This window comes from Xenopus tropicalis, chromosome 3 (genome assembly GCF_000004195.4).
Source record: "Xenopus tropicalis strain Nigerian chromosome 3, UCB_Xtro_10.0, whole genome shotgun sequence".
In the NCBI taxonomy this organism is placed as follows: Eukaryota; Metazoa; Chordata; class Amphibia; order Anura; family Pipidae; genus Xenopus; species Xenopus tropicalis.
This window is the reverse complement of record NC_030679.2, coordinates 17,119,061-17,146,058: the sequence shown is the minus strand read 5'-3', so window position 1 is coordinate 17,146,058 and position 26,998 is coordinate 17,119,061. Positions and strand designations below refer to the sequence as shown.

The window sequence follows — 26,998 nt, the reverse complement described above, 5'->3', positions numbered from 1 at the left end:
TGACACGTCAATAAAGATGGTTGCGCATATAATTTTTTGCCACACATCATTTTCCGTGTTTCGAGATTAGCTCATCAATAATGGCGCCTGCACACACCAATATTACAGCTATAAAAAAATTACATTTCTTGGTTTAAGAACAACATTTTAAATGGTAGAATTAATTATTTGCTATGTAAAGAGTGTAATTTAGAAATTAAAAGTACAGCATAAAAATCATTACAGAATCCCTTTAAACAGTCCCTTGGGCTGCCTTTGTGCAAGAATACTGACCCTGCTGATCTACCTAAAAACAACAAAAGTAATTTCAAATATGTGCATTTCTGACAACTCATAAAAACATTAAGACCAATATTTATATACATTGCAAAAAATAAGTGAACTTTTCCTTTAATTAGACCTGGTGAGGGAACAGATTTCAGAAGTGCAGCCAGAGGTAAAAAATAAAAGATAATAGATGAGCTCTGCAAACTTGGCACCGGCTTTTACAAGAGGAATTTGGCAGAAGCAACAGCGGTGCTGGGAGGGGCTCGGCATTTTATTACAGTACATGGAAGTATCATTATTACTCTAGCGCTTGGCTCATATTAGAGAAATTGGAAGCCATCTCTACTGGGCCCTGAAACTATTGAAAATAGGGTAAATCATAAGACGGGAATGTCCCACCTGTGACTCTTGAAAGGTTGCCATACTGCACCTTCACTGTTTAAGGGCTCATTTATGTTGGATACCGCATTTGAGTTGCATAAATTTCCCTGCAGGCTGTTGCATGTAAAACCCAGATCATTAAAAGGTGCCCTTGGCTCTTGCCTCCAGTTACAAACTGAGCACAGTTGCACCTATTGATGCAGAGGAGCCCTGGAGCTACTACCAGCTTTGGACAATGTGTTACCTTTAGGGTTCCCTCAGTACCCTCTGTAAATAGGCACATGCGTTACTCTCATGGTGAACACCAGAAATGCCGCCAAACAGACTTGGGGAACTTTTAGCACATATGTGGGAAGTGCAAGTGCAATTGCGTTTATTTTGACAGAATGCCACCTTGCACCGAAGCAAAGCTGGAATTCTGAGGGAAGACTGCTGCATTATGGGAAAAAATATAGTGAAATAATATTAGAAAATAGCAGTTTTCTAACTGCACTGCAGTTGTAAATGACCCCTATAGTTTTTCAACTCTTTAGGATGGTGCAAGTGGCAAATTAAGTGCTATCAAGACTGGAGGAAAAGAGTTTTTAAAACCAGCATAGAGAGGTTTTATTTATTGTGAAGGCAGTCTGCTTATATGGATTTATGTGCCAATTATACTAGTCAATAAAACACATAGCAACATTGCCAGTGACAGATTTACATAAAGGCTTTTCATGTAATCATCTGGGGCCCTTAAAGCCAATGGGACCCAGCACCAAGAGGGTGGATCTAAGTAGAGCCAGAGCTCACCTGGGCAGGACTGGGGTAGAGTCAAGGTAGAGCATGGGAAAAAAGAATAATACATCCTCCTCTGACTCCAGGCCATGTATGGGGCCAAAAACAACAGACTGAGTCTCTCCTGACAGGTCTGCCCTTATTATGAACTGATCATTGGCCCAGGGGCTAAATGATTGAATTAGCCCTATTTTGGCCCACCTCCTGGGTGGTCATATCAGGCAAAGATCTTAGAGACCTAGTCAAATGAGTAGATCTTTATATGTATCTTATGTTGCTAGACATAAAGTTAATTTCACAAATGTTAGAAACTTGAGCAACATGCACACATTTAACTCACTAGGGACATTCATTAGCACCTTACTCTCTTTCTGACACAATCTAGTGATTACTTGTCAACTATTTCTTTCCTTTCCCTAGCCCCACATACCTGTTGTACTTATGGGCTACACCCATGAAGACTGTGGGTGCTGAGTTTAAGGAAAAATAGGCATTACTTGTGTATAGTGTAAAAGACACACATAGGGGAACTGGTGACCAGTGGACATCAGAGGGAAATGGGTAGGTGGTTGCATTTCAAATATCCATGGCAGACAATGGTTGCAGAAAGAACAGGAAATATAAGACTGAAGTTTTAACTGCCTAAATAGGGCAACAGTTCCCAAGGAGACTGGATGCTTGAAATCTTAAATATGTTCAAAGTCCATTGGCAAATCTAGCTACTAAGGGAAAGTTCCTTCATCTTACCAGAGTACAGATTACATAGTGTGCCTAAAGATGTTTTTATGTTTATTATGAATATTCAGTATACTCGGTTCTTACCTTTAGCTCAAACATAGCTGACCCATTGGCGAAAATTATCACAGAGTCAGACTGATGAGTTTTAAGACGAAATTGAATCCTCCAGTTCCAGCCAAATTCACTGATGTGTTGCACAAAACTGTCACTGTCAAATTTTAATGCTGGGCCTACTGGCAGAACAATTAAAGAATTGGTTTAAAGCACCATAAAACATTAACACAGTTTTAAATAAAATTTAAGGTCATTTCTGGACTGTCCTATAAGTTGGTCTCCTTTATATGCAGACTTGAATGTCAGACTTTTTATTACTACATATGGATATCCCAATCTATTAATTTCAAAAGCAGCACTTTTCTGAAAAATGAAAGAATCACTATAATTTATCCCCAGATATATATATATATATTTGTATATATATTTGTTTAGATATGTCAATGTAAAAGATGAAGTTTCAGTGCGTACCATTGCAAGTGCAGGCTTGTTGCAGAGTGTGTCTGGGTGTTATAACACTGAGTCTGGCAGTACTGTAAGATGATAACACTGTGGGATCTAGATGTATCAACTCCTGGCAGGTACGGTTTTGGCACTGAAGATCTTGGCAAGGCAGGTAAAACATCTTCATGACTTGTAAACCAAGTGACTGAACTAAATCGTGAGTCGATTTAGTAATTTTTTCAGCAAGAACAAGTGGATTGTTGTCAGAGCTTTGGCCCACTCCTGCCAACAAAAGAAGGTCCAAATAAGATGCGTCTTCATCCTTCTGGAGGCTGGCCATCTGAATTTGCTGTCGATCCACTTTAAGCAAATTTCCAATAAACCTCTGCAAACTGCGCCAGTGGTCTCCAATAAACTCTTCTGGGGATAAGTCCTTGAACCGCAGAACAAGTGATAATTTGAGGGCCTCCTCGCTAAAGCACCACACGTAGATAGAGACTGGAGCCGAGGTGGAAAAAGTGCCATCACTGACTGTGACATTCAAATTGTAATATCCCTGGTTAAGACTTTGAAGAGCCATAATCTTTCCATCAGCATGTCCCACAGAAAATAGACGCTTTTTACTTTCCTCTGCAGCCAAGCTGAACATAAGAGTATCATGTGGGTCCTGATCTGTGGCATGTAGCTTGCCTAGAACGCTGCCGTGGAAAACTCTCTCGCTGGTGGTTATTAATATTTCCAAGGGTAGAACTACAGGAGAGTAATGGCTTTGATCAATTACTTGGATGCTGGTGAAGGTGGTGGAAAAAAGGTGAGGGATTCCATTGTCTGCTACCTGGAAACCAAGAATTCCACAGAAAGATTTATTAGTGTTGCATGTAGATTAAGTGTATAGTAGGCGTTAAAAACAAAAAAGGCGTTTGAAACTTAAAAGGCACTATACAAGGGATTGCACTCGGGAGACTGTAAGTACCCAGTGGCAATATGAGTTGCAGTATGATTGCTGGTGTTACTCAGTGTGCATCTTGCCGCATGTATGTGGTCCTGGAGCAGCAGTTCCATGCAGCATTTACTTGTGAGAGATGCAGGTGGGTTTTCCTCTTGGAATCTGAGGTGCAGAATCTAAGGGGGGAACTGGCAGCACTGAGGGCAGCTGCAAGCATGGGGGAGAACAGGAGGCTCACTGAGCAACCACTGGCAGGGGCCGGTGTAGTGGGGGGTGGAGAAGGGACAGTGGAGGTTAATGAGGGAGACAAATTTGTAACAGTTAAGAGGGGAAGTAGGGGACACAAGGGTAGGGGGGCTGGTTCACAGCTTGTACAATCCAACAGATTTGCCGCTTTAGGTGAAGATGCTGGGGAAGACAGCTCTGAGCTGGCATGTATGGAGCGGGCTGACTCTCAGAGCACCCTGGGAGCCGGCACCTCTAATACAGGTGGGGGGAATAGTGCTAGGAAGGGAAGGCAGGCTATAGTTGTAGGGGATTCAATTATTAGAAAGGTGGATAGGGTAATTTGTCGCAAAGACCCTACATGCCGAACTGTGTGTTGCTTGCCTGGTGCTAGGGTTCGGCATGTGGTGGAACGAGTGGACAGATTGTTGGGAGGGGCTGGGGAAGACCCGGCGGTCTTGGTACACATAGGTACCAATGACAAAGTTAGAGGAGGGGGGGAAGTCCTCAAGAACGATTTTAAAAAGCTAGGTGCAAAGTTGAGGGCGAGGACTTCCAAGGTAATTTTCTCAGAGATATTACCTGTGCCACGAGCAACATTAAGAAGGCAGCGGGAGCTTAGGGAGATTAATGCGTGGCTGAGAGATTGGTGCAGGGAGGAGGGCTTTGGGTTTCTCCAGAACTGGGCTGATTTCTCAATCGGCTACAAGCTCTTTGCCAGGGATGGGCTGCACCTCAATGATGATGGGGCAGCTGCTTTGGGGGAAAAGATGGCTAGAGGGTTGGAGGAGATTTTAAACTAGGAGTGGGGGGGGAGGGTGCAGAGGGAAATTCTGTGGTAGACAGGATAGATGAGGTAGTGGGCATAGTAAAGGAAAATGGGGGAGGAGACTTGCTTCGGGATACTGATAATGGCAGGGAGGCCCATAAGTTGTTTACACGTCATTCTCACGCCGGAACCAGTATTAAATGTATGTTTACCAATGCAAGGAGTCTGACTGGTAAAATGGGAGAGTTGGAGGTACTGGCGTTGGAGCGGAAATATGATGTGATTGGAGTTGCTGAAACTTGGTTGAATGAGTCTCATGACTGGGCAGTTAATATTGGGGGGTATACATTGTTTCGGAGGGACAGGGGCAATAGAAAAGGAGGAGGAGTGTGTCTGTTCATTAAGCAGGAATTAAAAGCAAATATTAGGGAGGAAGTGATGGGGTTAACAGAGGGAGCTGAATCCTTATGGGTTGAGCTTCTCACAGATAGTAAAGAATCTACCAAACTAATTGTAGGGGTATGCTATAGACCCCCTAATGTAAGCGAAGAGGAGGAGGCCCAGCTCCTGTTGCAAATAGAAAAGGCTACTAGTTTGGGGCAAGTGATAATAATGGGGGATTTTAATTACCCTGATATTGACTGGGGCAATAGTACTGCCAGGACAGTAAATGGGAACAAGTTTATAAACTTGCTGCATGACAACTTTATGTCACAGGTTGTTGAGGAGCCAACCAGGAACCATGCTATACTAGATCTAGTGATCTCTAATGTCCCAGAACGTATAGCAAATGTGCAAGTGGTTGAACCCCTGGGTAATAGTGACCATAATGTTATTTCATTTAATGTTTGGTGCAGGAAACAAATTTACACGGGGGCAACAAAGACAATGAATTTTAGGAAGGCAAATTTTAGCTCCTTAAGGGCAGCGCTTCAGGGCATAGATTGGGGCATTATGTTTTCTGATAAAAACACAGAGCAGAAATGGTTGTCATTTAAAATGATATTAAATCATTACTGTTCTCAATTTATTCCATTAATAAGAAAAAGTAGAAGTGTTAAGAATCACCCTATGTGGCTTAACTCTGAGGTAAAGAAGTTAATAGGGAGAAAAAGGAAAGCTTTTAAGAAATATAAGTCAGAGGGGACAGTAGCTGCGTTTAATGATTATAAATACTATAACAAGTGTTGTAAAACAGCAATCCGGAAGGCAAAGATAGAAAATGAGGAGCGCATCGCGGCCGAGGCCAAGACTAACCCCAAAAAGTTTTTTAAGTATATTAATAGTAAAAAGATGCAGGTTGAGGGTGTGGCCCCATTGAGTTATAATAACAATATGGTTACAGCGGATACAGAAAAGGCAGATGTGCTTAACCAGTTCTTTTCTTCTGTGTATACAGTAGAGGAGCCAGTGGGCCAAGTCCCACCCAATAGCTGCACTGTTGCCTCAGCTCCAACTACACAGTGGTTGGCACAGGATATGGTGCTTAAAGGGTTACACACGATAAATGTAAACAAGGCACCTGGGCCAGATGGCATACACCCTCGGGTACTGAGAGAGCTAGGGGCAGAATTGCAGTGGCCCTTGTTTCTGATATTCTCAGACTCTCTTTCATCAGGTATGGTACCTAGGGATTGGAAGAAGGCGAATGTCATTTCCCATATTTAAAAAGGGAGTAAGATCTCAGCCTGGCAATTATAGGCCTGTAAGTTTGACATCCGTGGTGGGCAAGTTATTTGAAGGCTTGTTAAGGGATCACATTCAAAATTATGTAGTGGAGAATGCCATTATGAGCAGTAATCAGCATGGCTTTATGAAGGACAGGTCATGTCAGACCAATTTAATTGCTTTTTATGATGAGGTAAGTAAGAAGCTGGACAGTGGGGATGCAGTAGATATAATCTATTTAGATTTTGCCAAAGCATTTGATACCGTTCCCCACAAACGACTGCTTTCTAAACTAAGGTCTATTGGTCTTAGTGAAGCCGTTTGCACATGGATAGAAAACTGGCTACAGAATCGGGTACAGAGGGTGGTTGTTAATGGTACATTCTCTACTTGGAATAAGGTCCTCAGTGGGGTCCCTCAGGGTTCTGTACTGGGTCCACTTTTGTTTAATTTGTTCATAAATGACTTAGGGGAGGGTATTATGAGTAATGTATCAGTGTTTGCAGATGACACAAAACTCTGCAGACCAGTCAATTCTATCCAGGATGTGACATCCCTGCAGCAGGATCTTGACCAACTGGCAATCTGGGCAGCTAAGTGGCAGATGAGATTTAATGTGGATAAATGTAAGGTCATGCACCTGGGATGTAAAAATATGCAAGCCCCGTATACCCTTAATGGGACTGCACTAGGCAAATCCATAATGGAGAAGGACCTTGGAGTCCTTGTAGATAATAAACTTGGCTGTAGCAAGCAATGCCAGGCAGCAGCTGCAAGGGCAAACAAGGTTTTGAGCTGTATTAAAAGGGGTATAGATTCACGGGAGGAGGGGGTTATTCTTCCCCTTTACAGAGCGCTGGTAAGGCCCCATCTAGAATATGCTGTTCAGTTTTGGTCTCCAGTGCTCAAACGGGACATTATTGAGTTAGAGAGGGTCCAGAGAAGGGCAACTAAGCTGGTAAAGGGTATGGAAAGTCTCAGTTATGAAGAAAGACTGGCCAAGTTGGGTCTGTTTACACTGGAGAAGAGGCGCTTAAGAGGTGACATGATAACTATGTATAAATATATAAAGGGATCATATAATAACCTTTCTAATGTTTTATTTACCAGTAGGTCCTTCCAACGGACACGAGGGCACCCACTCCGTTTAGAAGAAGGGAGGTTCCATTTAAACATTCGGAAAGGATTTTTTACAGTGAGAGCTGTGAGGTTCTGGAATTCCCTCCCCGAATCAGTCGTGCTGGCTGATACATTATATAACTTTAAGAAGGGGCTGGATGGATTCTTAGCAAGTGAGGGAATACAGGGTTATGGGAGATAGCTCTTAGTACTAGTTGATCCAGGGACTGGTCCGATTGCCATCTTGGAGTCAGGAAGGAATTTTTTCCCCTCTGTGGCAAATTAGAGAGGCTTCAGATGGGGTTTTTTGCCTTCCTCTGGATCAACTAGTAGTTAGGCAGGTTATATATAGGCATTATGGTTGAACTTGATGGACGTATGTCTTTTTTCAACCCAACTTACTATGTTACTATGTTACTATGTAGTGGACTATGATACATATTTATCTCATTGCTATTGTACAGAAATCTGCTGACAATCTAGTTAGATATTACTACATGTGTTTTAGCACTGCCATAAGCCTCAGCTGTTTTTGGATTAGTAAAGCTAAACACCAAAAGGCAGCAGAATTGTTTTTGGTCTGATTATTCATTTAATCAGACCAACACCAGCTCACAGAAGTTCCATTTGAACTTTTAGAGTACAGTTGAAATGTATACAGATGTACTAAAGAAACTACTACAAATGCCCCATCTCCCCTTTTACTGTACACATTGTAAATGAAATTTACAATTTCTGAAAAAAGAGATGTTATACTGAATTACTGCCAGTCTGCCAAGACTGGCGTGCCCCCATTGATATCAATGTAGAATAGACCTACATCACCTACATTAGCTAACTGCAGAAAACTAATGACTGTCACATGCTTTTGTTAGACTTTAATTTTGTGCATCTCCACTTAACACTACAGTGAAGCCAAACATGTACTTTAAATACAATAAATTACCTGGATTTCCAGGAGATACTTCTCTTTGGTTACTCTATTTGGAACAACAGTGTTAAACAAGACACCATCAGGACTAATCTTAAACATACTGCCCTCATTTCCTCCTACAATCTGGAAGTGGAAGGGAGGGCCGTTCTTGGGAGAATCGTTATCTGTTACGATGAGTTTCACCAATGTGGTGCCAATAGGGGCACTGTCCTGTGTAAAAGAACCAATGATGGAATAAAATGTAAGAAAAACCATTCAGTACTCCTATTATTAATATTCATTCATGTAAGTGTTAAATATGCATTACTGACAGCAAAAAAGCCAAGACACCTAGGTATCCTTGCCTTCACTTATTCATTAAAATATTTTTCAGGGTCAATATGTGCTTATCTCCATCTTGGGATACTTGTGTTAGTATTTTGCACCATGGTTGTATACGGCCATGTTGCTTGGAGAAGAACTTAATTATAATGACTTGTTAGTATTAGCATCTCCATAAAAAACACATGAGCAACCTCTCCATACCTGAATGACTAGGCTATAGTTGCTCTGTGAAAATATAGGAGGATTGTCATTCACATCAGACAAGTAGACCCGGGCTGACACTTCATTAAAATGAGCTGGTCGACCATTGTCTGTAGCACGGACTACCAGGTGGTAACTGGACCTCTGCAAGAAAAAGGAATAGCAAAAGCTTCTGTAAATATCAAGAATTCACAAAAAATAGATACAATAACTTTTGTTCAAATCTAGATATGCTACCTTGCATTTTCATTTGTATTATTCCACACAAGGCACTATATTACATCCAGAATCTTTAGTCTGCAACTATTTACCCAAGAGAATAATGAACACTGTTAAAGGTAGTAACCAAGAGTTCAGTAGTAAATAATTGTATGGCAATTGTAGCTTACAAATATAATAAAAATATTCTACAAACCATTCAGTAAGTACTTTTTTCAGATAAAGTCAGAGCATACTCTGACCTAGGAATTCTGACCTAGGGCTTTATAACATGATTTATATGAAATATGTGGGACTAAAGGTGGCCATACACGGGCCGACTATAGCTGCCGATATCGGTCCCTTGGACTGATTCGGCAACTAATCGGCCCGTGTATGGGCAGGGCAGAGCGGCCTGGCCGACCGATATCTGGCCTGAAATTGGCCAGATCTCGATCGGCCAGGTTAGAAAATCCGGTCAGATCGGGGACCGCATCGGCTCGTTGATGCGGTCCCCGATCCGACTGCCCCATTGCCGCCCACATAATCCAATCGTTTGGCCCCAGGGCCAAACGATCGGATTATTTTTTTTTTTACCTAAATGCTCCCCGATATCGCCCACCCGTAGGTGGGGATATCGGGGGAAGATCCGCTCGCTTGGCGACATCGCCAAGCGAGCGGATCTGCTCGTGTATGGCCACCTTTACAGAAATGTATTTCTTATTAGTGCATAGTCAAAATGTATATAAACATGACAGCATAAACCTTACCTGCTCTCTGTCCAAAAGGCTTAAGACTCTAATCTCCCCATGTTCTGGGTGTATTGAGAAATGTCCCAATGGATCTCCTTTCATTATGGTATATGTTATTTTATTGTTGTAAGGCCCATCCTGATCAAAGGCTAACACCTGTAAAAGGCAACCAAGTTTAAATATGATTTTAAAGTAAATATATATAAACATTTTTCATTTCAAAATCTTCAGCCACTTTATTGAGCAGTAGACGTATATTCTGGTTTCTTGTTATAATCATTTGGCTTCCAGAAATCTGAATGATCTGGGTACAGAATTCATTTAGTTCAACCGTCCTCATTGCAAGGACGGATAATATGGTGTTAATCATTAGGTCCTTCTTCCATTTGTGATCTTACAGCAGTGGTTCCCAAACTATGAGGCTTGGCTGGGTGCATGGGGTCTGGTCTAGCTGACAGTTATAGATTTGGGGAAAATGCCCATAAGTTTCCTAAACACTCCTAAAAGGCCATCTTTAAGATAAATTGGAGTAAGATGTGGGGTGAACACTTTGATTTAGAGTGAGCAATATTTTTAGATGTCTAACAAGATGCAATCTTGTTAAGAGCTAAGACAGGCCTGGTCAAATTATGAACCTCAAAGTAATGCTTGAACCAAGGTCCAACAACCACTGTCCCAAAAAATTCAGAAATATTGGGCTTCTGACAAACATAGTTCTTTATCACTTCTTTAACAGCTGCTGAAACCTAACGTTTTTAGTTTCTTACCACAAGAACAAAATCTCCCACCACAACATCCTCCCTTATCTCTGCATCATAATCCTCCTGGCTGAATCTAGGTTCCTGGTCATTAACATCAGAAACATTAATAATCACAACGGTGACATCACTAAGTGGAGGATAGTCATCACTTGTGGCTTCTATTGACAGATAGTACTGATGATCCATTTCAAAGTCCAAATTCTTGTTCAAGTATAAAATACCTGCATAAAGAAAGGACAAAGTTGTAATTCAACAAAAACTTTTAATTATCTGTAAAATATTTCCTTATTACAGATGCTTTCTTATGTCATTAACTATTATGGGTGCATGGTGATCATGGTGGTCACTTGTTATGTATTGTCACTAGTGATGAGCGAATCTGTCCGGTTTTGGTTCGCCGTAAAATTTGCAAAACGACAAGAAAATTGGCAAAACGGCAAAAAATTCGCTAAACTTGTTTGTTGCAGGACTTTTTTGTCGCTGGTGTCTTTTTGTCACTCGCGTCTTTTTTTTTTTACGCGACTGTGCTTATTTTGACCCAACAGCGCCCAATTACTAATTGTCACCATGGTTTTTCATTTACAAGATGAAGTAATGATTTTAGTTTGCAAAAGTATGAATTACCATACATATGTGATTGAATAATGTAGTACAGATGAAAACCTGGGTTGTAATTATCTATTAGCCTGAGCTGTGGGTGCCTAACTCCGTGATGGTTTTAATCGTTTGAATCAAAGTGATATTTTATGGAAGGATGTTCCTGTGCTCCGTCTACAATTTATCTATATTTCTGCCTGGATCGGGGGCGTGTCTGAGACATTGCAGCACGGAGCACATAGTTGCAGTTCAACCCATCTGGTGAGTGCTCCCCTGTTTTGCTATTTCATAGCCTGGGCTATAGCCTGACACCTCTATCATAATAGAATAATTCAATAGAGAATAATCCTCAATTCAACTAATAGCTTGATTCCTATTCATTTGAATAGGCACTATTTTTAAATTGACATTTAAAAATGAAATCCAAGCAATTAAAATACAAAGCCAACTTTTGATTTAAAAGTAAATTACATTTATATAAACAGTATGCCACCGTTTTACATTTAGATAGACCTTTAGTGTTACCTGTGTCTGGAGCAAGACGGAAAATTCCCTTTTCATTTCCATTCAAGATTTCATATTTAATTCCTACAATATCTTCCCTGCTTTGAGTGAGATCTGCTAGATTTAACAGTTCTGACCCCACTGCTTTGTCCTCTGGAACATCTATCATTTTCTCGGGGCTCCCGAAAACTGAACGACTCAGAGAGGCTACAAACACAGTAATGTCTGTGCAAGTTGAGAGTGGGCGGGGGAATCCGCGATCTAATGCACAAGCTTTTAGGTAAATGACAGTGTCCTCCATATCCTCAAGAGGCCTTTCTAAACGAATAATCCCAGTAGCTTCCTCAATTGAAAAGAGGCCATTGGCAGAGTTCGGAAGAGCGTACACAACTTCTGCATTTAATCCTGAAATCCAGAATAGACATATGTGTAACACTGTAGAAAGCAGTTAATAACACATTATTTTCATTCGATACAGGCTAATAAGTCATCCGTGGCATCTGTATAATCAGTGCTTAAAAACAACATATAGGTTCCAACATATTGGAATTTACCCTTGCCTGCAGGGGTAAAAGCATTGGATAAGGGGCTCAGTTATGGTGAGATTTAGGGTAAGTTACTAAGCTCCATAGCAAAATTGTCAACATAAAATTGTCTAGATGTTGGAACTCCACTAGGAGTACAGTCCTACTGAAACCAACCAATTTGCAGGATCTACATCTCCTCATATAAGGAGAAGCAACATGGAGTTTAGTATTATTTTTTAGTTTAGTTTATGAAGACCTATATAATTTATAATATGTGGTGAAGAATGAAAGCCAACCACATCCTTTACCACATTTGTCTGACATGATTGAAGACATCCTCGACATTGAGTCCTAATTTAGTGCAAATGTAAAAAATAATAAAAAATCACTGTGCCATAAAAGATATTTAGTATATATAGACACCTATATAAAAATGTAATTCATCTCTTTACCTTCGTCAGGATCCCTGGCAGAGACCACAACAATTGGAGTTTTCACTGTAGTGTTGTCAAACACTGTCACAGAGTAGTATTCCATAGAAAAAGTAGGGCTATTGTCATTTAAATCCTGAAGGTTTAAGATTACATCCACTTGACAGGACAATCCTCCACCATCAGTGGCTTTTGCAACAAGTTTGTATGATGACCTCTGTTCCCTGTCCAAAGGTGTCAGTGTTGTCAGCTCCCCTATGAAAGAAGGGGAAACAAATCGTACTCAGTAAAATATGAACGCAATGTTTTTTAACTATGGATTTTAAATAGAATTTTTAACTAAGGCCACAAGCAGTGCTGGGCTGCTATCAGGAGATAGTGGATTTTCTCAAGACAAAGGATGATGGCGTATCCTAATGGAATCTCCTCCATCAGTGTATTTCACCTAGAAAAGCTCACTTTGGTGCTTTCAGGCAGTTTGTATTATAGTCAAAGGGAGGTGACTGGGGTTGTTTTGGGTACCAGGTGAGATATGCTGGTGGAGAAGACAATCCATGGGCCTTCAGCAAAAATTCATGTATTGATATAAATATATTTGTATAATTTTGTTTTGGTAGACAAATGTACAGTATTTACAGGCACAACCTAATCTACATGCCTGTACTGGCCTGTTGGTACTTGCAGGTATCTCTGACCTGAAAAATCCACACTAGAAAGAAATAATTTTCTAACAGCAAGATTACGGTTGTGTTTCAATAACAGAGGAACCATTATAGAGGAAACACCATTTAAACTGCTGTTGGAAGCAGAAAGATCATGAGGGGCCAATAATTGAAGGAGAAGAGTAATAAAAAATAAAATCTTGTATATGCATCTGCAAACCATGTGAACCATTGGGAACAAAAGTGCAGTGTTGTTAGAAAGAATGTACTTTTTATTTTTCATCCAGTGACCCAGAATTCTTCAATATGTAATGCTTTCAACATTCCTTACTGTCTACCACAGGAAGCAATGTGAGTACCCATAGACGTCAGGATTATAAAATGCATAGGAAGATGTAGATCCCAGAAAATTACAGAAAATTAAATCACTTATTTTTCCCAAGAAAAGTAGCAGCAGTAGTAGTACTGCTGCTACTTTTCCTGGGAAAAATAAGTGATTTAATTTTCTGTATAGCACAGCACTTAGCTGCCAAAGATCCTGCTGTCCTTCCTAGGAGGCCCAAATTAGTAGACTTAAGGTGGCCATACACGTAGCAATAACAATCTTTTGTGCAACCATTGGTTGCAGGAAAGATCTTTCCCACCCTCCATTGACGTTCAGGGCTGAATTGTCAGTTATGGAGGTAGAAACAATAGAAATTCTACCTCCACCTACCGATTCAGCCCTTAACATAGATTATGCTCGGGCACCTTCAATGGTGCCTGATCAAAATCTTTTAATCTGCCCGATAGATGAGATGACCGATATCCACAGCCTTTGTGATATTGGTCGTTTCGTCAAGCCACCATACATGCACCGAATATCATACGAAACAAGGTTTCCTATGATAATATCGGTGCATGTATGGCCAGCTTAAAGGTAGATCCCAAAGGTCAGTTATGATTGGATATGAAATAAGACTGAAAATGTTAATGCCTTAGATGCCAGAAAACATCTAGCCTCTCAGTGAAAACCTTGGTAACAAAGATTATGATCAGCAGCTACAGCCAAGGCACTAAAAGTGGACAAATAATATAGTTCTCTTAGTTGTGCAAGAGTTGATGCACTACAATTTTGTTCTTTGCATCATAAGTTAAAGTCTCTGCTAGAAAAGGAAAGCAATGAGTGACTGCACTGGTGCATATAAGCACCTATGTTTGTAAATCAACCCTATAAAGAGAGAAGATGTAAAACTACACAGTAATAACAAATAAGAAACAAAGTATTTCTGTTGACTATAACTGCACATGACAACGTACCTGTATTAGGATCTAGTCGGAACAGGTTATCCCCAAGACCATAAAGTGCGTAGGATAATTGTGCATTATTTGCAACATCAGAATCCTTGGCTGATATTTTTGTGATAAACAGACCCGGAGGTGCATCTTCGGAAACTGTTGCTGTGTAAAGCATCTGATAAGAGTATAATTATCTTAATCATTTTGCATTTTATCTGTTCATCCGAAAAAGAATGTGACTTTTTAACTGGTGGTGATGAACGAGCTGTTATACAGATGTCTACCAGCTTTCTCCTCTCCATGAGAAGGAACACAACCATATTATCAAGCATGAAACAGCATAATTAGCAGAATTATGTGTAAAATCTATGCAAAACCTGTGTAAACAGGACCTTGGAGGGTCTCAGTGAAAGAATAAAGTTTGGGCCACCCAAAAAATGTGAAAATGTTCCTGAAAAATTACTCCTAAAACATTTTTTTAATGCCTTGAATAAAAAAAAAATCTATTTAATTGCCCTCTCCCACACTGTTAGCTGCTGTTATTCTACAATGGAGCAACTACATGAAAATATAAGGACGTTGTCCTTATATTTTCATGTAGTTGCTCCATTGTAGAATGCTTCTTCTTGTGTTGTGTTACTCTGTCATTACCAAATTAGTACCTAATCACCTGTTGAATTAGTACCTGTTGAAAGGTGAAAAGGTATTGTAACCCCTGGTTGGGGAAGTGCACATTGAGTATCTAGTGGGGACTTGGGGAGGGCATCTATACTAGGGAGACATTAAAAACTCAGCAGCTATCAGTACATGAGATTTACCCAAAATGTATTTTGCTTTGTATGTACACAAGGCCTTCTAGACACTCTGCCTGGATGTGACTCTCCAAGACATTTTATGATCCCCAAATCTCTTCATTGTCTACATAAACTTTGTTTGATATCATCTGAGTCCATTCCTTGATCATGTGGTATGGCCAATAATCAGCCAGCTATACTGACAGTAGTAGATTTCTAGTCTATGAAGGGTTTCAGCTTTCTAAAAAAGATCAAATCATGATTTATTATGAAACTCAATTTGCTTTTATTCATTTTATATAAAGTGTCTATTTCCAAGTCCAACAGAGGTGTACATGGATGTGAGTCAGCTACAGCTCAATTCCCCTGTACTGTAGAAACTTGCTTTTACGCATATAAAAATGATAATATCTTCCTGAGTATAAAGCTAGTATATTTCCATGACTCTAGGCAATGCTAATTACGAAATGGAATAGCCTTCAGTAACAGTCAGTGAATGTGCCCAACCTGGATTGTTTTACAAATGAACAACCTTTATAGTATGTTTAAGTTAATACATGCATTGTCTGCACATCCTACACACTGTTCTGCATTTCAGACAATTCCCTGTAGAGCTGCAAAACCTGATATTCTATATAACCTTATGTTATTTGTATCCCTTGGCACTGTAGAATATTCATCTATGTGTAATTGTTGCATGATTGTCTATTCAGCTCCAAATTTGATCCATCCACCTACCTGCAGGCACTCAGGGCTGTTATCATTGATGTCAAGCACAGTTATTTCAACGCCAACAGTAGCTTGGAATTTGCCGTCTGATGCAGTTACTTGCAGGAGGTGTTTCTCTTCTTCCTCCCGGTCCAAAGGCTTCTTAGTCTGAATAACCCACTGGTCTCCAGCTTTATCAATACTAAACTGGCCCAAAGAGTCTCCGTCTGTTTATTAAAAGTAAGAATTTATATAAAATTGAGATATAAATGTTTTCGCAATTCAGGGACTCCTGACAAATTATTTTGTCAATTCAGATTATTTTATGTTGTAAAATGCCACATTTTGCATAAGAGTATAAACATATTATTAATGCCATTTCATTTGTGTTTGTGTTATAACTCAACAACAGTACAGGGTTTAGGAAAACAAATGAACACCAACCCAGATTAGAAATCTTAGAAACATCCTATGAGATGTAATAGGTAACCCCTATAATAAATAGGGAATGTCCAACCCTGAACAATATTAGGAATGCAAATGATAAGGTCTCACCTGTGATATAACATGTCACTTTTCTGTTGTTCTCAGATATGTCTTTGTCCCAGATTATGAGGGTAGTTACAATTTGTCCTGGTTCACTGTTCTCAGTTACGGATCCCTTGTAAACTTGAGAGGTGAAATATGGGGGGTTATCATTATCATCAGTCACTGTCACTTCCACAAGGGCCTCTGAAGATAGCTGTATTTTCCTGCCATGGTCTGATGCCACCACATAAAAACGATAGACTTCTTGTTTTTCACAGTCTAACTCTTTTAATGTTGTGATCCATCCATTATCACTGTCAATGGTGAAGAACTGCTGGATTTCTGCTGAATCAGATTTTAGGCTATAAGTGACCATCCCATCACTTCCTGTATCCTGGTCATTGGCAGTAACCTGTATTACAGTGCTTCCAGAGGGCATGTTCTCAGCCATGGAAGCTTTATATAGATCTGCCTCAAAAAAAGGCTGGTTGTCATTAATATCCTTTACCTGTATGCTTACAGGCACTATTGATAATAACTGTTTTCCTTGGTAAGAGCAATTAGCCTGCACATCAATTAGATACCATTTAGTTTTTTCATGATCAACACCTTTTTTTATAATTAGGGCTCCTGTGTGCTTATCCAGAGAAAATACACCATCTTTGTTGCTTTCTGGAGTTGTTCCTTCCACAAGGCTATAGATGATTGGCTCTACAGCCAATGCTTTTACGAGACCCACCTCTGAACCCATAGGCAAGTCTTCAGGTGCTAAAAAACTATATAGAGGTTCAGAAAACCTAGGTAGAGGAACTTCTGTTGGCACTATCTGTAGATGAACAGGGACAAGTGAGCTCCAGTGTGGAGGCGCGCCATCTTTTGCTATGACAATAAAATTTATAACTTGGTTTTCTAATCCTAGAATGCTTTCCTTAGCTGTGACAACACCACTTGTGGGATTTATCTGAAATAAATCTTCATCAGATGTGTCAAGTGAATAAGTGACATCTGCATTTAGTCCTTCATCTGCATCAAAGGCAACTACTTTAATTATAGGTGTACCTTTATTAAGGTTTGACTGTACAGACAGTGTATACTCTGTTGCTTTAAACTGAGGTGGATTGTCATTCTCATCAGTCAATATTATTTTTACTGTGCAGAAGGCTGCCCTACCTCCTCCATCCTTGGCCATGATTTTAATAGCTATAACCCTCTCTGTGGAATTCTCACGGTCAAGTTTAGCCAGTGTAGCTATATGTCCTTTACTATCAATTGAGAACTTCTCAGAGGCCAGCTTATTTATTATTGTGTATTGTACAATTCCATAGGGACCATCGTCATAATCTACTGCCAGCACTTCAATTACTGCTGTGCCTGCATCTGCATTTTCTGCCAGTTCAACTTCATACATGTCTTGCTGAAATGAAGGGCTATGCTTATTGGCATGGGTGATATTAATATACACCGGAACACTGGCCCTAAAGACTCCATCTGACACTGAGACTAGAAGGTAGTATGATTGATTTATACTGTTCTTACAAAGGTTAGACCTAGATATTACACCAGAGGTTCTATTTATGTTGAAATGTCGATGGTTGTTGCCAGATTGAATTAGATACTCTAGCTTACCAGCATCTGTACTATCTTTGTCAAGAGCCTGGACTTTTATAATCATGTGGCCACAATTTGCAAGTTCACTAACATTGGCTTCATATAGAGGCTGACTAAACTCTGGAGGATTGTCGTTCACATCAGAAACATTAACAATGACTAGAGCATCTGCATGTAGAGGTGGATTTCCATGATCTATTGCCCTGACTTTAAACTGAAATTGCTGTCTTGATTCATAATCCAACTCTTGAGTTGTTGTTATTTCACCTGTTTTGGATTCGATATGAAAGAATTCAAGAGCATCATCTGTGTTATTTCCTAAAATGTGGTATGATACTTTTTGGTTTTGTCCAGAATCTTGATCAGTAGCTCCCACCTGAATAACTGGTCTGTGCGGAGGCAATTTTTCCATAACTTGACTGAGGTAAACCAATTTAGAGAAGACTGGAGCATGATCATTTACATCCTCAACCTCTACTGAGACTCTAGATTCGGAATATAATCCCATAGCTGTGTCAGTGGCTCTGACTGTTAATATATGTTTTGTTTTGCTCTCATAATCAAGTGGACCTGCAATACTAAGAGCGCCAGTTTTAAAGTCAATGTTAAACAGAACTAAAACCTCATTTTCCACTATATTGTAAATGACACGAAAGCCCTCTGGACTGCGGGCCTGTATGTGTAAAATAGGAGTGTAAACTGGAATGTTTTCTGGAACTGTTACTTTATAGTAAAGACTCTGGAATATAGGATGGGATTTATTTTTAACAATAATTACTACTTCCTCTTCTGCATGGAAAGGAGGTTGCCCATGATCTATTACTCCTACTTTCACAATATATTGATTCAAGGCTTCAAAGTCAAAAGGCTGCTTCAAAACAATATCTCCCAAATTTGGGTCAATCCTAAAATACTTATATTCCTCTGTTAACCAGTATGTTAATTCACTGTTTTTTCCAGAATCTTTGTCTATGGCGGTAACCTGAAAAATAACATCGCCAGGCTCCAGTCCATCCTCAACTATAATGTAGTATGGGGTGTTTATGAATTCTGGTTGATTATCATTGACATCTTCCACTTGAACTTCTACCTTAGTTTGAGAAAGTCGGGGTGGACTCCTGCTATCCTGTACCTCGATTACAACATCAAATTTCTCCTGCACTTCTCTGTCAAAGCCTAAACCCTTTGTCTGCAGGACACCAGAAGATCTGCTTATCTGAAAGTAATTTGTATATGTAAGAACTGAAAAATAAAGTGGCTCATTGAGATAAATACCCACCACACCTACAACAGTCAAAACCTGGACTTGAGCATCATTTTCAAAAACCTGAGCCTTGTAATTCTGATCAAATTTTATGCTGCTATCTTGTATCTCCGTTACGTTAATTTTTACCAAGGTTGTATCATAGTACAATCCATCTGATGCCTTTACTGTAAGTTCACAGTATGCATTCAGAAGGGAAGGATTATTCAAAGTCAGCAGTCCAGTGTTTTGCTCAACAAAAAAAGCATTATCCTCATTGCCTTCAGGGATACTGTATGTTACCATGGAATCTTCATCCTTGGCTTCTACATGGAGGATCTCCATGCTCTGGTAAGCTGGTAAATAAACATTCAACTCATAGATGTCTCTTAGGAATCTAGGTGGGGAATCATTAATATCATACACCTGAATAGTGACTTTTGCAGGTGTTGCTGCAAATAAACTTGGCAAGCCTCCATCATGTACATGTACAATAAAATTAAATTCCTTGGTAAGTTCATAATCAATTTCAGCAGCTGTGAAAATAGTTCCCATATTTGGATCAATCTGGAAATATTTGAGAACTTCTGGATCTATGATCTGGTAGGTAAGTAAAGCATTAGACTCAGTGTCATTATCAGAAGCTCGAATGATCAAAGGAGTAAGGTCTAGTTTAGTGACCATGCTTCCAACTATCGCATCTTCACTGATCTGTCCGGTATACATAATTTGGGAAAATACAGGCGCATTATCATTCTCATCAATAATATAGATAAAAACTGTGGTTTCGCTGTATAAACCCAGTGAACTGTTACCACGCACTTTGAGTTGGTAGGAAGATGTGGTTTCAAAGTCCAATTTCTTCAGGCTGGAAATAATGCCAGAGTAGCAGTTAATGTAAAAAGCACCCTCTGTATTGCCATCTCTGATTTCATAATTGATAGAGGACCAGCTTGTTGCGGATACCATGGTAACAAAAGAACCTATGGGCATTAGTTCAGTTATCTCAACCACATACTCAGCAGACACAAATTTAGGAGGTGAGGCATCAGAAGGCTTGATATAAACATTAACTGTGGTTGTGTCCTGAAACTGTGGTATTCCTTGGTCAATTGCCACTACATTCATTATAAATTGGTTCTTTGAAGGGTGCTCCAGTGCTTTTGCTACAGATATCACACCAGAAGTTGAATCAATTGTAAAATATCCCTCTGTGTTACCTGTTGGGAAAAACAAAAAAGTTTATCTCTTCTTCAAAGATGGCAATAGCAACCACAACATCTATCTATGTGTTCATTTAGATGCAGTCTATGAAAAATATTACACTCACACTAAGCAATATGGAAGCATTAATTATGTAATTAATTTGTGTAAATATGAAAGAAGAAATCACATGTACACAGAATAATATATAGATTCATACTTTAGTGTGTTTAAACAGAAAATGCATGAAACATACTTCTATTATGGAGACTTTTGATCATTTCTGTTAACTGTGAATCAATAGTTGCCTCACCTGACTGAATAGAGTAGTGGATCTTGGCATTGATCCCTTGGTCCAAGTCAGTGGCCCTGGCTTGCACTACTTCTGTTGTGATAGGAGCAGAGTTGGACAGGCTTACTTCATATACGGATCGAATGAAACAAGGGGGGTGGTCATTACTGTCTTGTACATGAATAATGACCCGGACAAAATTTCTTTTAATTGGGATGTCTTGATCTCGTACCTGAAGGTCAACAAAAAGAAGGACTTATGACCTTTAAAGAACCTGGTACCTCAGCACAATCTACATTTATTTTTCGCATATGCTTTTATATGCATTGCAACAAATATGGCTTCTTTGTGAGCAGAATAACATTTGCTTCTTAGAAATAAAAATTTCTCTGTCACTACCCTCCTTACTTTCATAAATTGTTTTAAGCCTACCATGACAGTCAAGATATGCATGGGAATGGTTTCGTAGTCCAAAGCCTCAGTGGTGAACAGGATGCCGCTGTTTGGATCAAGACGGAACATTTTTGAGCTCCTAGGATCAGCACTACCCTGGATGGTATAGATTAGCTTGTTTCCACTGTCCTTATCTGTTGCACTGATCTTAAGTATATCATCTCCAAGTGGTACATCTTCAAAGACTTGCACCTCATAATGGCTTTCCAGAAATTCCGGGCGGTGGCAGTTAAAGGGGACCACATCAATGTACACCTGTAACAAGATGGACTTTTATTTGGTTCTTCCTTATCTTTACTCCAGACTTGATTTCAACTACCCACTGAGAATGTCAATAGTGTATGTTTTAAGGGCTCTGGCACACGAGGGAGATTAGTCACCCCAAATCTCCCTTGTTATGACATCCCACCGGCGCAAATGTAAATCGCCGGTGGGATGGCATACGCGGCAGCGCAATCGCGCTCACGAGGCAACTTCGGCAATTTCCGCAAATCACGCTGCCGTGCGATTTACATTTTCGCCGGTGGGATGTCATATCGGGGAGATTAGTCGCCCGCAACAAGGGAGATTTGTCGCAGGCGACTAATCTCCCCGTGTACCAGAGGCCCTAATATATGAAGAGTTATTTATAACAAAGTAAGAAAGAAAGAGTTGTTGAAAATTATTTGAGAAGTCAAGGAATAATATAAAAGTGGAAGAAGAAGAAGACATAAGGAAATACTAAATGGAAAAACAAGAAAAAAATTGTTAAAGAAAGAAAAAGTTAGTACAAGAAATAAGCAAAGAAGAATGTTTTCTACAAAGTGGCTTACCTGTGTGGTAACAGCACTAGGTCCATCTGTTACCTCAACAGTGAGAATGTAATTGGATTTCTTGCTTGCTTGCAAAGGTTGGGCTATTACCAATCCCCCTGTTGTCTTATCTATGTCAAAGTCCAGTTCATCATCACCACCTGGAGAAAGAAATTGGAGAGGTAATTTCGTTTTTTCTTGTTTCAACAATGGGACCTTCGTGAACATCCATTTCTAAACAGAAAGCATTGAGCCTGTTTGCAACTTGAGTATGCATGTACCAATTACCTGCTGATCCATCTGCAGGCCATATTCTGTAAGCTATACCAGGTGTGTTCTGGCCACACAGGCTGAAAACATTATGGGGCCCATGTCACTTCTGACTCACCAATGGAAGCAGTTGGAAAGATCCAAGTCCATCAATTTCAATCCTTTACTCTATTTTTTGAACGTTTTGTTGTTCTGTTTTTGCAACCAATACAAATAATACCTTTTATATTTCTTAGTCTATGCCCTTAGCACCCAGATAAATAAAAGAGAAGATCATTTGGAAATTGTCTAAGAATATCACAGTTGACAAAAAAATACATACTGACAAAAAGAATACATATTCTATGTAAATATTTTTTAAAATTTTTAAATGTCTGCAGGGGAATTAAAAGAAGAGCAGTTAAGCTAGGGCCCTATGAATGTGCCTCTGCTGCCTTCTTTAACTGTGGCTTGGCATTGCAGAACTAAAAATGGTGAGTAAACAAGCACATAGGACGGACCAGCTAAAATGTAAATCGCAGGTGGGATGGCATACGCGGCGCTGTGATTTGCCAAAGTTGCCTTGAGAGGAAACTTAGGGTGACTTAGGCAAATTGCGGCACCACGTATACCATCCCACCGGCGATTTACATTCTAGCCAGTGGGATGGCATTGTGGGGAGATTAGTTGCCCGCAACAACGAAGATTTATAGTGGGGTGGGGTGTCATTGCCCTAAAAAGTGAGTTCCATCGACAAGTTGCTCGTCTTTTCCTAACAAGCGATTACTAGAGATTTCCACAATGAAGCGGTTCTATTTCCCACAAATCCAGGTATCGTATTCCCCGTCCACAATTAAAAATTACATTCAGTGCAATGGGGAAATGGCAGCGACTTCCCACTCAGTGGGTTTTACTTTCAGTGATTCCAATAGTTTTGAATGACAATGCTTTCTTTGTAAAATTGCTTGAAAAAGGGTCTCATAGCAATTCGGAGAAAAAAGCGTTTTAATGTAGTATCGTCGGTTTAATTACTGCGGATTTATATTCTTCTCTATGTAGAGGCAAAACAAGCGACTTGTCGCTGGAACTCGCTTTTTTAAAATCGCAGGGACTAATCTCTCTGTGGGACACTAGCCTAAAGGGTTTTGAAATGGTTTTACACCATGCTATGGTTTAAACAAAAACAATTCAGCAGTTCGTCATGAATAATTAGGAATGTTACAGGTAATATGGCAACTCCCAAATTCTATGTAAATGGTGCCTTACTTCTCCTGCACACCTGTGGCACCCCAGGTAAACCCTGAAAAGCATGTTGGTATGAAATTGAAACTGAAATAAACGTGCACGTTAATTAAACTGGTGTAAAAATTAAATGGGATAATTACAAATGGGAAATTATGTGATGATAGTTTTCCTTTGAACAATGACCTCAGTGACTGACCCTCAGTAAAACTTCTCTTTAACTTAACTGGACTGCAAAACAGATGGAGCTGACTGGCCCTAAAGCAGGGCCACCTGTATGCGATAGCTATTCAACATGCCTTTCATTTATCAAATTCCAAACATTTTCTCTAAATGGATTTAAAAAGATACAAGACTGCTTTATGGTGTCTATGCTGCTGCTTTGTGCTTGGCAAGCTCTTCTTACACATAAAAAACTCCCTATAGTTCCAAAAATGTGCAGGACCGTCAAAATATATTCATCCCCAGTGTGTTGCTAGAACCAGGTTTGGAGGACACCATTGTTAGGCAATGGTTTGGGGGCTCTGGATTCTCTGTCAGAAACCACATATGTTCCCCCACCATTAGGCTCAATGTGGGTCCCATGACACTGCACTCATTGTACTGTGGATACTACTTGTTTAACCTCAAATCTCACCCAAGCCCCTAAGCTTGGCTTCCAGGTATATCTAGAAGAACAGTAAATAAGTTTTCACCCCAAATCTCACCCAACTTAAACTGTATGATGCTCAACAGCAAGAGGGGTGGAGTGCAACTACTCAATGGAAGCCCAGTCTATGGTATCCAACAGCCCTGACCTGCTGTAAAATACTATTTATTGGGCCTGTGGGGGGCCTTTGTGTACTTAAAATGCCAAGGCCTATTTTGAATCTCAGTCCAGACATGGTAGCCCAGACCATACTTTTAGGCTGAAAAATGATGTGATATCCTGAATATTAATGTAATTAATTAATATAATAGGCCATATTGAAAATACATATACCTTGCCTATTACGGAGAAACAATTGAGCCTGAAACAGAAAGGGCAGGATATGCATAGGACATAGGCATACACAAGTATACCCATTGCTGTGCAACAGTAAGCACAGACAGGTACAACATGCAATGTGCTTTTTGAAATTATTATAGATAATTATAGATAATATAAGTATAAGTAGGTCCTAATTGTATTATGGGACAAACAAGAAGATATTGTGGTCCTTCAGTTATTCATTAGGTTATATACATGCAGAAGGGCTTTGTTCTCACTCTTACCTGTGATTTGAAACCAGACCTGATTATTTATGGACTCTGTGCCAATTAAGCCCACCATGTGGTTCACTGGATCTGTTTCCATGACTTGGAAGTTATAGCTAGGCTCATCAAATCCAAGGGGCTCTTCTAAAGGGTCAGGCTTTGGGATCCACTCAATGTGGAGTCGCACAGTAGAAGAACGAGCAGGGCTGCCACCATCTGCTGCTTTTACCTGTTGTTGTTAACAGCATAGGGAAAAAATTCATAACATAAAGTATTTAATCAAACAGAAAAAGTCCGAAAGTAGAACATTATACTCTCTGGTACTACTAGCTAAAAGTTCTCATTCTTACCGTCAGTATTGTGTATTCTCCAGCAGGAAAGGGTCCTTTAGAGGAAATGACACCAGTAGAAGGCTGAATGGTAAACATATCTCCTGTAGCCTCAGTAATGCTGTATGTTACTTTTGCATTTATTCCCTTGTCCCTGTCCATAGCTACAAGCCGGTAGACTGGGGCAGGATCAGGGCAGAGAGGCCTTTCTGGAAGCTGAACTGTGAAAAGCTTCTGAAGGAACATTGGGGGATTGTCATTCACATCAAGCACTTGTATGACCACACGGGAAGTGGACTGTAGCGGAGGCATCCCATTATCAGACACCGTAACCTACAGAACATATTATGAGTCTGTTAAATTGTTCACAATTATTTTAAAGAGATCCAAACAAAATAAATATTTTAGTAGGGCTACAGGTAACCCATTATATGATGTATGTTTAAAGAGAAACAAGTCAAAATACTTGAATAGGCTGTATGAGGTCCTCTAACTAGAGGCCCTGGCACCATATGCATATAATTTAAATAGCCACAATAATCCACCTAGGGATTCTTGGATTATTTTATGACATTGTACTATTATAAATTATAATTCAAACCCCCAAATACCAGTGATTAGAAAATGTGACCTACTGGACTGCATTATACTATACTGTGTTCTAAAAGAAATATAAGATCATTTAGATCACTTTGACAGCAATTCAGAAAATTCAACATTCCAGGATTAAATAAGAGAAAGGAGGGCATTAATCAGGGTGTATGGGGGTTCAGCTGTAGTGGGCCCAATTATTGGAGGGGCCCTGGAAAACAGGTCTTGCAGGGTTCAGTTCAGGCATAAGGGCTCCAAATATGGTGCTCCAGAGGAAAAAATAGATTGTAATGGCAAAAAGTGCTTGTACATTTTAGCTTTACTTGCTGGGCTACCACAGAATGCCTTGGGCAAAGCACACAAAATCATCTCTGCCGTGGCCCTTATATAGCATTATCTTATTACTGAGGAAGAACAGCATATCAGACATAAATAAATAATTGCTTTGTTGAACAAGCAATTTGTATTTTTGACTGCCCATGTCCAGATCTTCCAGCTCAATCTCTTGAAAGCCCCAAGGATACAAAGGGCATATGTAACCAACTGAATGCTATCTCAACTGAGCAATAAATCACCTAGTCAGTATACATTGCTGAATAGTTACAATATCCTTTGATGTAGGTGCTGAGCAACCTCCTACCAGACTGTAATAAACCATTTCATTTAGACAAGAAATAATTAACCCACTGCAAGTCTACAATTATAGAGTCACTGCTTCAGGGAACACTATAGATGTAGACAAACTAGAAGGGTAAGCACAAACCTCAAGGGTATGTTCCTCTTTATTTTCCCGATTCAACTGTTTTGCTGTTGTAGAGATCAAGCCTAGATGAACAAACACAACTTCTGTTAACACCATGTATAATAAAGTATTCACATTGAGGACAGGACTTGCCAGCCCACTGAGCATTGTGGCTACATTATCAGATGGCAGATAGTCACCCTGTCTGGGAATGAAGCTCAGGATAGTGAAATCGCAGTAACAAGATGTATAAGAGATAAGCATTGTAAATAAAATACTTCTAATTACTTGGCTTTGCAAAGACTTTGGTAGGGATTTGTAGTTGGAAAGGTTTTTTTTTATTCAACACTTGTTATTGAGTTTACAAATTAAAACAAGATAAACAGGGTTGACATCTGAGTTGCATTGTTTATACAGTAGTAGTTTCAAGTATGG

At 39.7% G+C, this 26,998-nt stretch overlaps 1 protein-coding gene across 4 annotated transcripts in view; it reads right to left on the bottom strand.

Annotated features, from left to right (window-relative positions):
- fat2 (FAT atypical cadherin 2) overlaps positions 1-26,998 on the bottom strand; it is a 98,417-nt gene that overhangs the window by 18,458 nt on the left and 52,961 nt on the right. For 3 of the 4 annotated variants that reach the window (XM_018092826.2, XM_031898702.1, XM_018092823.2), the window contains exons 4-20: positions 26,585-26,646; positions 25,252-25,563; positions 24,920-25,130; positions 22,196-22,335; positions 21,363-21,638; positions 20,952-21,162; positions 16,612-20,655; positions 16,087-16,283; positions 14,576-14,729; positions 12,636-12,869; positions 11,678-12,061; positions 10,562-10,776; positions 9,813-9,950; positions 8,845-8,988; positions 8,332-8,529; positions 2,686-3,493; positions 2,245-2,393 (exon numbers count right to left, since the gene is read on the bottom strand). In XM_018092826.2, coding sequence (XP_017948315.1) covers positions 2,245-2,393; positions 2,686-3,493; positions 8,332-8,529; positions 8,845-8,988; positions 9,813-9,950; positions 10,562-10,776; positions 11,678-12,061; positions 12,636-12,869; positions 14,576-14,729; positions 16,087-16,283; positions 16,612-20,655; positions 20,952-21,162; positions 21,363-21,638; positions 22,196-22,335; positions 24,920-25,130; positions 25,252-25,563; positions 26,585-26,646 — 7,877 coding nt within the window. The remainder of the gene's footprint in view (positions 1-2,244; positions 2,394-2,685; positions 3,494-8,331; positions 8,530-8,844; positions 8,989-9,812; positions 9,951-10,561; positions 10,777-11,677; positions 12,062-12,635; positions 12,870-14,575; positions 14,730-16,086; positions 16,284-16,611; positions 20,656-20,951; positions 21,163-21,362; positions 21,639-22,195; positions 22,336-24,919; positions 25,131-25,251; positions 25,564-26,584; positions 26,647-26,998) is intronic. The other variant, XM_018092824.2, reaches the window with a different exon arrangement.